Source organism: Oncorhynchus gorbuscha, linkage group LG18 (genome assembly GCF_021184085.1).
Source record: "Oncorhynchus gorbuscha isolate QuinsamMale2020 ecotype Even-year linkage group LG18, OgorEven_v1.0, whole genome shotgun sequence".
Lineage (NCBI taxonomy): Eukaryota > Metazoa > Chordata > Actinopteri > Salmoniformes > Salmonidae > Oncorhynchus > Oncorhynchus gorbuscha.
In genome coordinates, this window is record NC_060190.1 from 47,301,041 (window position 1) to 47,313,798 (window position 12,758).

The window sequence follows — 12,758 nt, forward strand, 5'->3', positions numbered from 1 at the left end:
CTAGTTTTGTGGACATTCAGAAACTAAGAAAGTGGAGCTATACTAGAGAAACTCAATGCTCTTTCTCCATCTGAGTTGAGTATGTGTAAGTTACAGATTTACAGGGAGAGGTGTTGTAGGGGTGAGGTGTGTGTGAGGGTTCAGGTTTAAGGGGAGCGTGTGTTCCCCCTCACCTCGCGGGCCTGGTAGGTGTAAAGCACCTTGTCTTTGAGTTGGAACCACAGCCTCTTCCAGTTCCTCTTGCTCCTCTTACTGCGCTGTAGAGTACCACTCATAGAGCCCTCCTCTGACACACTCGCCTGGAGACAACACAGGAACAGCCATTAGTTACATACATAACAGTGCACAGCGAAAAGTATACTGCCACTTACTCAGTACAAACAAGGTGCATGAATTGAAGGCAAAAATTATTGATATTTTTGCTGAATTTTCTATAATAATTTTCTACAATGATCGATTCTTACAATTATCTTATAATTCTAACATCGTAATTTGGGTCCAATAATAAAGGAGTACTTTTCAAATGGATAACAGTACAGGACTGAGTAATGTAGCTACAGCAGGATGTGGACAATTGCTTTCGCAATGTCAATGTCAACCTCAACCAATTCCCTGCTCATTTGGTAGAATAGGAGTGGTGTGTGTGTGTGTGGATACCTGGCTCAGAGATGCGGTACCCTTGCGGTGTCTCCACAGGCTGGGAGGGTGAATGTTCTGGAAGACGGCAGAGAGTGGGCGGCTGGAGCGACGGTTAGAACGAGGACTGTCAGTACCACTCGCCCCAGACACATCTCCTCCTATGGCGGCAGAGATCACCTTAATACTGGACTCACACACATTCAATGTGCTCCAGTAGTCAAGGGGGGCATGTACAGTACAGTACAGTACGGTATGGTACGGTACGGTATAGTATAGTATTGTACAGTACAGTATAGTACAATACAATATGGTATAGTACAACACATTATAGTATTGTACAGTACAGTATAGTACAATACAATATGGTATAGTACAACACATTATAGTATAGTACAGTACAGTATAGTACAATACAATATGGTATAGTACAACACATTATAGTATAGTACAGTACAGTATAGTACAATACAATATGGTATAGTACAACACATTATAGTATAGTACAGTACAGTATAGTACAATACAATATGGTATAGTACAACACATTATAGTATAGTACAGTACAGTATAGTACAATACAATATGGTATAGTACAACACATTATAGTATAGTACAGTACAGTATAGTACAATACAATATGGTATAGTACAACACATTATAGTATAGTACAGTACAGTATAGTACAATACAATATGGTATAGTACAACACATTATAGTATAGTACAGTACAGTATAGTACAATACAATATGGTATAGTACAACACATTATAGTATAGTACAGTACAGTATAGTACGGTATAGTACAGTACAGTATAGTACAATACAATATGGTATAGTACAACACATTATAGTATAGTACAGTACAGTATAGTACAGTATAGTACAGTATTGTACAGTATGGTACAGTACAGTATAGTACAATACAATATGGTATAGTACAACACATTATAGTATAGTACAGTACAGTTTAGTACAATACAAAACAGTAAAAGGCAGGAGGCGTAGTGTACCTCTCTTCTTGAGCTCGCTGTAACAGTGGTCACACACTTTGGCCATGTGGTCCTTCAGGTACTTCAGAGGGTATCTGTTCCTGGAGCAGCTCCGACACACAATCTGAGTAGAGCAAGACCAAGACCAGGACACGTCAGAACACTAAACACACACAGGTCAGACCATAGACTACCATACACTCCAGCCACATCATACTGCACAAAACTATGCTTCTATGTAACATAGCCATTCCTTTAAAACATTTTCATTCCATGTGTGTCTGTGAGAGAGACTCACCCTCCCGCAGGCGTGGCAGTGGTGTCTGCGCAGTGTGAGGCTGAAGTCTGAGGTGCAGTTCATACACATCATCACATGGGATACAGGCACCAGAGTAGGAGCCTTCTCCCCCAGGGACAGCCACAGACGCTCTCTGGCCTGGGAAAGAGAAAGGACAATATAGTTTCAACATGAGGCTACCACACTAGACTTCACAGTCACACTGAGGAGACAGGCTGCGATGTAGCCTACAGACACCTGCAATGCTATGTAACTTTAGAAATTGTATGACTATTGGTTTGCTATTGTCATTGAGTGGGGAGCATAACCATGTTATTGCTAAAATTGCTAACATGACTTCTATGTAGGCACCGTCTCCCAGTCAAAGTCCTCCTCACCTCTCCAGAGGAGCTGCTGAAAGTTCCAGGTCCTCTGGCGTGGTCAGACACTGTCCGACTCAGAGTGTGGAACCAGTCCTCTCTCTCACTACAGGAGCTGCACAGGGACACACAGAGCACAGGTCATTAAGCCCTCTTACTGTACGCATTCTCATTTACCAGTAATGTCCCACTGGGCACAGACGTCAATTCAACATCTATTCTCCAGTACGTTGATTCAACGTAATGTTACTGAAATGACGTGGAAACTTTGATTCAACCAGTGTGTGTCCAGTGGGGTGTTTGACTATGTTACTTTTAGAGGTATAAATGGCCCGGAGTGGTCTAGATACGTGGTCAGGAAAATAACACTGACACTTCTTGTAAAAGACCCTAGAAGCCTGGCACAAGAGGCATCACTATAGTTAATTCACTGTTGAGACGGTAAAATTGGTGACCACGAGAACTGTGAACCCCAATCATTATACCGACCAAGGTGTATGTATTAGTGTGACGCACCTGGCTGCCAAGGTGATGGAGATGTCTGCTCCCTCGATCCTCAGAGCGTTCTGCACATCCTCTATGATGGGTTTACTGACCTGGACATAGGTCAATCAACAGCACATGACATAGACTGATGAGGAATCAGTGAGAGAGAGGATAGATAAGTTTAAAAAGGGAAGCGAGAATGAGAGGATGGTGTGAGAGAGAGAGAGAGAGAGAGAGAGAGAGAGGAGAGAGAGAGAGAGAGAGAGAGAGAGAGGATGAGTGAGAGAGAGAGAGAGAGAGAGAGAGAGAGAGAGAGAGAGAGAGAGAGAGAGAGAGAGAGAGAGAGAGAGAGAGAGGGGGGGGAGGGAGGGAGGAAAGGGAGGAGAGGAGAGAGAGAGAGAGAGAGAGAGAGAGAGAGAGAGAGAGAGAGAGAGAGAGAGAGAGAGAGAGAGAGAGAGAGAGAGAGAGAGAGAGAGAGAGAGAGAGAGAGAGAGAGAGAGAGAGAGAGAGAGAGAGAGAGAGGATGGTGAGTGGCAAAGTGAGATGTTAGGGAGGGACAAAGAATAAGTGAGAGGGAGTGAAAAAGATAGAGACAAAGTTCGAGAGATGGGGGCGAGAGGGGAAAAATGTGAGAGAGGGGAATGAGTGATGGGGAGGGGGACTCTGACCTTCATCCCAGTCAGTATGAGGGTGTTCTTCAGTCTGTATTTCCCATCCTGCTGAGGGTAGGTGTACAGCAGCACATCATTCATCTATTAACACACAAACACACTCATTATTCACTGACAAGCCTCAGAATCAAGCATACTTTCATGTTTTATTCTCAAAGCCAATGAACAAGATAATACTGTTACAAACATTCCACTGATTCAGCTGTTGGATAGAACAAGTGCACGGAGAAATTAAACAATGTGAAATGCATACATGGACTTATTCTCAGTACTAAAATCCTTTTGACATTATGCCTGCATGCTAACTGACCACACGATGGCGGTCTAAACTAAGAGGAAACTATCAGTTCTTTAAGGAGGAATCGTGATCATCATTTCATCAGATTTGATCACTTTTGTGTTCAAAAATGTGTTGCATTAAAAGGGTATATACATTTTTCCACTTGCGACTACATGTCGACTGCATGACCTTTACAACAACCATGTGATCAAAGTTCATAATCTTTCAACTGCAGTGAACTGGACATTTCTGCAGTTTCTCCTCACCAACTGCAACTTGAAGTAGGAACTGAAGCATTGTGGGACACAACCTTCTTCTGTTTTTTTTTAACTCAAAAGGCACGACATGCTCATAAATGGATGATGTCGCCACCTATCGTTGGTTATTAACGATGCATGTTTAATGTTTTGGGTGGATAACTATTTAGAGCTTAAATACATCTTCATCCTTACTATCTATGTACACAGGCCTACATGTGATCCACATTTCTAACATATATAAATGAAATATTAATGAGCAAGTAGCCCAGACACCAGTCGTGGGGTTAATACAAAGTGCATTAGACTGCTTGGCTTATCACTTTTCATATTGTTTACCCAGTAATTTATGTGAACTAATGTACATGTAGTCTAATCCTTTTCATATTGTTTACCCAGTAATTTATGTGAACTAATGTACATGTAGTCTAATCCTTTTCATATTGTTTACCCAGTAATTTATGTGAACTGATGTACATGTAGTCTAATCCTTTTCATATTGTTTACCCAGTAATTTATGTGAACTGATGTACATGTAGTCTAATCCTTTTCATATTGTTTACCCAGTAAATTATGTGAACTGATGTACATGTAGTCTAATCCTTTTCATATTGTTTACCCAGTAATTTATGTGAACTGATGTACATGTAGTCTAATCCTTTTCATATTGTTTCAGTAATTTATGTGAACTGATGTACATGTTTAATCCTTTTCATATTGTTTACCCAGTAATTTATGTGAACTGATGTACATGTAGTAATTTATGTTTGAATTGATGTACATGTAGTCTAATCCTTTTCATATTGTTTACCCAGTAATTTATGTGAACTGATGTACATGTAGTCTAATCCTTTTCATATTGTTTGTATGTAGAACATATTGTTTGATGTACATGTAGTCTAATCCTTTTCATATTGTTTACCCAGTAATTTATGTGAACTGATGTACATGTAGTCTAATCCTTTTCATATTGTTCACCCAGTAACTTATGTGAACTGGTATATATGTATTGTGTTATATTTTTCTGTACAGTGAGTGTTTTGTCCTTCATGTGATTTAATCAAATTCTGTTATTTACATGCTTAATGACAAAAGCAACATACAGGTTGAGAATTAGGGTAAAGGGTGATACCTAGTCAGTTGTACAGCTGAATGCCTTCAACTGAAATGTGTCTTCCACATTTAACCCAACCCCTCTGAATCAGAGAGGTGCGGGAGGCTGCCTTAATCAACATCCACGTCTTCTGTGCCTGGGGAACATAGGGTTAACTGCCTTGCTCAGGGACAGAACGAAGTTTGTACATTGTCAGCTCAGGGATTCGATCCAGCAAACTTTTGGTTACAGCAGAAGTTGTCTGACTAGTTGTCTGTGCATATGTACCTCCCCCAACATTACTTGTTGACTTCCGTCTACAGTCGGCTACTTTGGGCTTACCACTCAAACGCGCCCAATGTCTCAACTCAGTCACTTGGTATAACATACTCTGGGGAGTAAGCGACCAATCACATTCACCTTAAGAAAAATGAAATCACGCGCAACAGGCCAATGGATGCCGAGCCTGCCCTCAGAAGCACCGCCTTCCTGGCTATAATACCGGGGTCTCGCATTCATTTCCTCAATTCTTCAGCTCGCCTGGCGGAAGAATGTGTCACGCAGTTTACAAACTTTTCAAGCACACAAAGACAACAAGATTCGGCTCGGACTTAGGTGTCTGTTAGTGGGGAGAGATTACTCGTCCCTCTAGATCAGGGGTATTCAACTATTGTGAGGTCCGGAGCCTTTAGGTTTTCTGTTCTACTTGATAATGAATTGCACCCGCCTGGTGTCCCAAGTTTAAATCATTCCCTGATTAGAGAGGAACAATGGGAACATGCAGTGGAAATGGCTCTCAGGTCCAGAGTTGAGTTTGAAGGGTCTAGATGTTGCGAGTTTTGGGTCTTGGTCTCAGTTTTTGAGTTTGCTAAAAGCGAACTACTTTCTGCTCTGCTTGTGTAGCTAATACTTCCTTGCTTGGGTAGGATGGTCAGTGGTAAGAGTAAGTTCAAAAAGGTTAACCAGCTGAGTTTGAACCTCCAACCGTGCCGGGCATGTGGTTTCACAATGAAAACTAAACATACTCACGAGTGATGTCCTGTTTGCCTGGGGTGGAAGGCTCAGGGCAGTTTGAGTGACTATTGTCTCTGGCTGGGTTCAACTTCCATTGGGGGTCAAGTTGACTTTGTGAGAAAGATTGGGCCTGCTGGCGAAGGCTCTTCCAGTGAAGCGACCTCGGGAATGGGGTTGTCTGAGGCTGGGAGAGAGCAACAGCAGTGGTCAGTGTTGATAGGGGTGTCATCCCAGCCGAGTGAGGCTCATTCCAGTTTCTCAGGCAGTGTTCAGAATCCGGATTCCGGATATACTATCCCTTGTATCTGGAGGGTTCCCAGTGTGTGAATTGAATGACATCAGTCCTGGGCAGCCTAAAGCTTTGGATTTGTCGGGGAGAGTGAACCATTGTTGGTTAATGCGCCTGTGTTGTAGGGCGGCAGATCACCTGGGAGTCGTCTTCTCCCTCACAGTGGAGTTCCTCCAGGTTTGGTGTAATGTATTTACCTCCTGTCCCTGCAACGGTGAAGTGTTGCTTACCCCTGTTTAAAGATTTAGCTGATGAGCTAAAGGTAACCTGGGATTCCCCTCATTCAGCCAGGCTGATGCTACCAGGTTATGGCAAGTTCATGAACGTGGAAGGTATGAAGGAGGCAGGGCTTGTTTGCACACCACCGATGGATGGAAAGCTGGCGAGTTACTTAGCTCCAGAGGCTAAGAAGGGGGCCAATCCTAGCATGGTGTGTCGGCCGATCAGCTGGACAAGTGTACCAGGCTGAGGGTGTGGCAGCCCGGTTGTTGAATGTGGTCACAATGATGCAGATGTATCATATCGATTTGCTGCTACAGCTGAATAGGACTGTAGAGATGGCGAAGCCGGTTTCATTGCTTTTCGAGAAAATCCATGCTACGGTTGATTTTGTGCTGCGTCTGTCTCGCTGTACTGTCCTGGGTTTCGGGAAAAGTTATTGGTTGCGGAAGTCCCCAAACCTGGTGTGGGTTGGCTATCAGAACGGTGGTACAACAAAAGCATGTGGTTTTGTTTTTGTTTTAAACAAGCACCTCAAAGTTTGCAAGTTCAAAATGTTCACACTTCACCGGCGATTGCAGTCGGTGCATCCCAGTGATTGGTTCATGTCCATAGATCTGAAGGATGCGTATTGTCATGTGGCTAAACATCCTCCCCGCAGAAAGCTTTGGAGGTTTCATTTCGAGGGTGTGGCATCTGCGTTTCTGGTCCTGCTTTTCAGGCTCTCCCTATTGCCTCACACCTTTTGTATGGTGGCGGAGGCGACTTTGGCACCGATGCGGTGCCAGGTGGTCAGAGTATTGACCTTTCTGGATGATTGGCTGGTCGTAGCGGAGTCGAGGGAACAGGTGGAGCTCCACACTGCCACGCTGCTTTCTCATATTCTGGGGTTCATAGTGAGCCAAAAGAAAATGAGTTTGACTCCAGCTCAGTGCGTTCAGTTTCTGGGTCATGTTGTGGACTCGGTTCTGAATCATGCATCTGGCTCCATCTGCCACGGTTTCAACTGGGGCACTCAGTGCCGTTTCGCTTGTGCCTGTGTTTATTGGGTCTGATGGCCCCTATGATAGCTGTGGTGCCTCTTGGACTTCTGTTGATACGTCTGTTTCAGCTCTGGGTGATTGCTACACATCTGGATGCATCGCACCACTGCCATTGGTTGCTCAAGGTATCCTCCTCGTGCCTAAGGGCATTGACTCCTTGGACGGACCATCGACTGCTATTGCAGGGAGTTCTTATAGGCCGGATAGCGTCCCGAAGGATGATCATGACATACACATCCTTACTGGGATGTGGAGCACCATGTGTGGTTTACTCGGGAAAAGGGGTTTTGGTCAACAGCACAAAGGGCTCTGCATATCAATTACCTAAAGCTACTGACAGGTTTGCTAGCGCTGAGGCGTGTCCTTCCGATGTTGGAGGGCCAGCATGTGTTGATAAGGTCCGGCAACAGGACAGCGGTGGCGTAAATCAACATCACCTGGCCTATTATCTGCTCGTATGGACCAGCGCACATTTCCTCTCGGGCAGGACAAGTATCTTTCTGGATTTCTCAATGTGGGTGCGGTTCTACTTTCCAGGGGGTCCTATCTCTACGGAGAGGAGACTGCACCCCTGGGTGGTTTCCCAGATATGGGGTCAGTTCGGCAAGCCCGACGTAGATCTTTACGCATCACGAGAAAATGTGCATTGTTGTCTATTCTTCTCAATGAGGGATCTGGGCACTCCGTTAGGAACGAATGTTTTGGTGGCCTCGGCCCCTTATCAGTGGCCTGGGACCCTGCTCTATGTGTTTCCTCCAGGGGACCTGATTCAGGCCACCGTGCAGAGGGTCCGTTAGGAGGGTCTGTTGTTGATTCTGGTGGCACCCCGTTGGCACAGACAACCCTGGTTCCCAGAGATCATATGTCTGTTGGGCGGGAACCCATGGAGGGTTCCGTGTCATCGGAATCTATTGTCCCAGGCACACGGGAAAGTTTGGCACCCACGAACGCAGATATGGGGTCTGTGGTTTTGGCCCCTGAAGGTTGAATTTGACGGCTAGGGGTTTACCTTCGAACGTGAATACAACTATACAGTCGTCACGTGCACCCTCTACAAGAGGCTATACAAAACATAAGAACACCTTCTCTTTCCATAATATTGACTGACAAGGTGAATCCAGGTGAAAGCTATGATCCCTTATTGATGTCACTTATTAAATCCACTTCAATCAGTGTAGATGAAGGGGAGGAGACAGGTTAAATAAGTATTTTCAAGCCTTGAGGAGATTGAGACATGGATTGTGTATGTGTGACATCCAGAGGGTGAATGGGCAAGACCAGAAATGTAAGTGCCTCCGAATGGGGTATGGTAGTAAGTGCCAATAGCACCAGTTTGTATCAAGAACTGCAACACTGCTGGGTTTTTCACACTCAACAGTTTCCTGTGTGTATCAAGAATGGTCCTCCACCCAAAGGACATCCAGCCAACTTGACACAACTATGTGAAGCATTGGAGTCAACATGACGGCTCTACCCCGAGGTGTCATCCTCTGCTGGTGCGGCTCCTGAAAGGCGTGAGTCAGCTCAGAACAGTGTCTAAGCCTATGGCACCGACCTGGACACTTCAGGTGAATATGATTGGCAGTTGACTCCCCATAGTACGTTATACCTCGTTCCCTCATTCAGAGAAGTGTAGTTATATTCAGAACTGTACGTTTTTCTGATCGCATGACATGTGCCCTACTCATCATTCCACTAAGACCCTGAGCACACCATAACTCCACTTCCTTGACAAAGCGAGAGTACTCTGTTGTAGAAAAACATTAAATGGACAATTATAGTTGTGTGTGTCATCATGAGTGGATTGACAGCCTATAGCTTCAGTGTTTATTCTTACATGTTTAAGGGATTTTCCCACAAGCATTTCCTACAGCTTTTCCTATAAGATTTGAAATCAAGTTTTATCCTGTTGGATAATATTTCCAAATACGATTGTGTAAATCACCTTAAATCCCTCTAGTTTGACAACAGCGACTTATAAAACATAAAAGTTGACTAATACTGGGGTATAAATAGATGTGAATAAAGGTCATTGGTCATTCGAGGATAGGCATCATTTTCGGATTAGCTTTTCATTTTCAGGTTATGTTTGTCTTTCTTTACAGCTAGAATCCGCAGTTTAAACAATAACAAAGCCAACACCACGTCTCCGTTGTTAAAAGGTCATCGGCCTGGGGAAATGTGCCCACTCTCAAAATCATAGACAGAGCTGTGGGTGCAAGGACTGACCATCCATGATATCAAAATGATTTGAGGATATAATGTGTGTTTACATTTACTTTGTTTACAAACATTGGAGTAAAACAAGCGTATATTTTGGGTTCTGGTGGCGTTGACAGTTGAACTAAGCTCATGAGGCATTTATATATAAGTGATATATTCTTCATGAATCAATAGGTATATAACATTAATTTATATGTCCAAAATGGATGTAGCAACTGCAGATTGACCCTTTAACTCTGTAACTATTCTTTCTATCTTTGTTTACCGCCACTGAGAGGGCTGGACATTTGAAAAAAGATCTAAATCCCCTTTTATCCTGTAATTATATGTCATCGTAAACCATTCCGTGTTTTATGCTCTTTCTCTTCTGCTCACATCCCTCTCTCTCACTCTGAGAAGGCACAGTCAGAGTGTTCTGTTGGCATGGTTACAAAGGGGACTCGCGCTGCCAGGCTGCTAAAGAATGGCCTGTCTGAAGTCGTTACTCTATTTAGAGTTATGTCTTTATAAATTACACCCTCCCTATCCTCCTCCTCCTCCCTCCTCCTCCTCCTCTCCTACCCCAGATAGGTGACCCATACTACCCTATCATGAGTGTAGATGTAGGGTTGCTTAGGATGCGCGTGTTCTTTGTTAGAAAGATGACAGTATCTAGGTGGGGGCGGTAATGAGTAATGATACAAGTTTTGATTAACATGGTGTGGTAAAACAATAGTAGGACATCCATGTGAACATCTACTGATCTACATCCTAAGTATTACACATTTCTATCTTGCTCTATTTCTTAAAGACAGTTATGATTGTACGAAGTAACAAAAAGAGGTTTAAATAGTGGAGTTTTCTCCAGGTCTAGTGTGTGTGGCTGTATCAGCATTGTTCAAATGAACGAGTATCTGGTCTAGGGGGTATGTGTGTGTGTGGGTGTATGAGGAGTGTTCCTGAGGTTCCCTGTCCCCTCAGTAAAGAGCAGTTCAGGAAGGGCCCATTCAGAAACATCCTGCCAGGAAACTGCTCTCTCAATAGCAGGGTCTGGGAGGACCAGGCCATAGATATAGTGCAAACAGAACAGAACTGCTGCTTCTCCCTTTCACATTTACATGGTAGAAGATGGTGCATAGTTGTGTAGTCATAATGACAAGTGTGATGACCATGTTAAAATTAGAGCAAATTGTGATTGACAATTCTGTTAAACAATGGTATTTTTAGCCTAAAAATCCCATTGCTTGTTCTGTCAGTTGTATATCTATAGGTTTGTGCTGGTGAGTGTCCTACCCTCCCACCAAAAGGAAGTGACATTTACCAGAAACAGGTGGCGTGGCTGTCTGAACTTCCTGCTGACCTTCATCAGAGTGCCCTCCTTCACAAACACCTGAGAACAACACACACACACACACAGGGTCAGACATAGGGTTACAAAATTCCTGGTCGAAGGAATCCCGGAACTCATAGAAAATAAGCAGGAAATCCAGAATCCTCCAACCAGAATTTCTGGAAAACCAGGAAATTTAATAAACATGTATTTATTTATTTTTAGAGAATTGTATAACCCTAGTTAGACAAAGTAGATTATATAGCAATTGGGGGCAGTCAGTGGGAAATATTAGTCAGTTTTAACATTGAATCAAAAAAGTTGGAGAGAGGGCGTTTAAAGAGTCCTTTAAATGTGTGTGCCTGCTCTACTCCACCCCACCTAGACACAAAGAGAGGGCCAGGGGATTCCCAGCTGACTGGTTATATAAAGGGCGACACGGGTGGGATGGAGAGGTGGAGGGTGCCCGGAGCCCTGGGTAGAAACAATGGTGTTATCAGGCAGGACGGAGCTCACCCTGCCAGGCTGGAGCAGATCCCTCTGGCCTCGAACACTGTACTCTATGTTGACCAGACGCAACAGGTTCTCCTGAGAGAGAGGGAGAGAGGGGGGAAGGAAGGGAGAGAGAGCTTGTATAAGAGATTATGCCAACATTCCATGTTAAACAATAACAATAACTACAAGATAAAATGTTGTGCATCCCACAACACTGACTGTACACGCTAACACACACACAGGCAGACAGGCAGGCATATAGGCAGATAGACAGGCAGACAGGCAGGCATATAGGCAGATAGACAGGCATACAGGCAGGCATATAGGCAGATAGACAGGCAGACAGGCAGGCATATAGGCAGATAGACAAGCAGACAGGCAGGCATATAGGCAGATAGACAGGCAGGCATATAGGCAGATAGACAGGCAGACAGGCAGGCATATAGGCAGATAGACAGGCAGACAGGCAGGCATATAGACAGATAGACAGGCAGACAGGCAGGCATATAGGCAGATAGACAGGCAGACAGGCAGGCATATAGGCAGATAGACAGGCAGACAGGCAGGCATATAGGCAGATAGACAGGCAGGAATGTACTCAGGCACTCACGCACACATACTGTACACACACCATGTTGGAGGAACTGTCACAAACACTCGTCTTCGCACTTGAAACTCACCCCATGTTTCAAACTGTCATTGGCTTGATCCGCAACGTCTGATACTATCAGCAGTGCGGCTGAGAGAGAGGAGACAGAGAAAATAGAGAAGTAAAGGGGTGTTAAAACAAAAATCTAAACGTACAGAGAACCAGAGAGGGACAGAGACCATTCTCATCTTTCATGACGTGTACATGTTCCACCCTTTTATCTAAGAAAATGTAGCCTATAGAACGGAGGTGCAGTCTGGTAAAAAAACCTGAAAGAATCTCCAAAATAACGGACGAATCCACTGACACTATATTTTGTAGGAGAGCTGGGTGAAGACAAATTGTTCTGGCTGATACAGTGTATTTGCAGGCAGTGTATTATTCAACAATGTACAGTACAACAAGGGGGGAATTGTGATGTAGATATTTGGGGGGACGAGGGGTG

General features: G+C 44.1%; 1 protein-coding gene across 3 annotated transcripts in view; it reads right to left on the reverse strand.

Annotated features, from left to right (window-relative positions):
• LOC124003667 (FYVE, RhoGEF and PH domain-containing protein 5-like) overlaps positions 1–12,758 on the reverse strand; it is a 75,970-nt gene that overhangs the window by 7,638 nt on the left and 55,574 nt on the right. For 2 of the 3 annotated variants that reach the window (XM_046312167.1, XM_046312166.1), the window contains exons 10-19: positions 12,345–12,403; positions 11,686–11,757; positions 11,161–11,229; positions 3,440–3,523; positions 2,802–2,881; positions 2,304–2,400; positions 1,927–2,064; positions 1,650–1,752; positions 658–797; positions 174–299 (exon numbers count right to left, since the gene is read on the reverse strand). In XM_046312167.1, coding sequence (XP_046168123.1) covers positions 174–299; positions 658–797; positions 1,650–1,752; positions 1,927–2,064; positions 2,304–2,400; positions 2,802–2,881; positions 3,440–3,523; positions 11,161–11,229; positions 11,686–11,757; positions 12,345–12,403 — 968 coding nt within the window. The remainder of the gene's footprint in view (positions 1–173; positions 300–657; positions 798–1,649; positions 1,753–1,926; positions 2,065–2,303; positions 2,401–2,801; positions 2,882–3,439; positions 3,524–11,160; positions 11,230–11,685; positions 11,758–12,344; positions 12,404–12,758) is intronic. The other variant, XM_046312168.1, reaches the window with a different exon arrangement.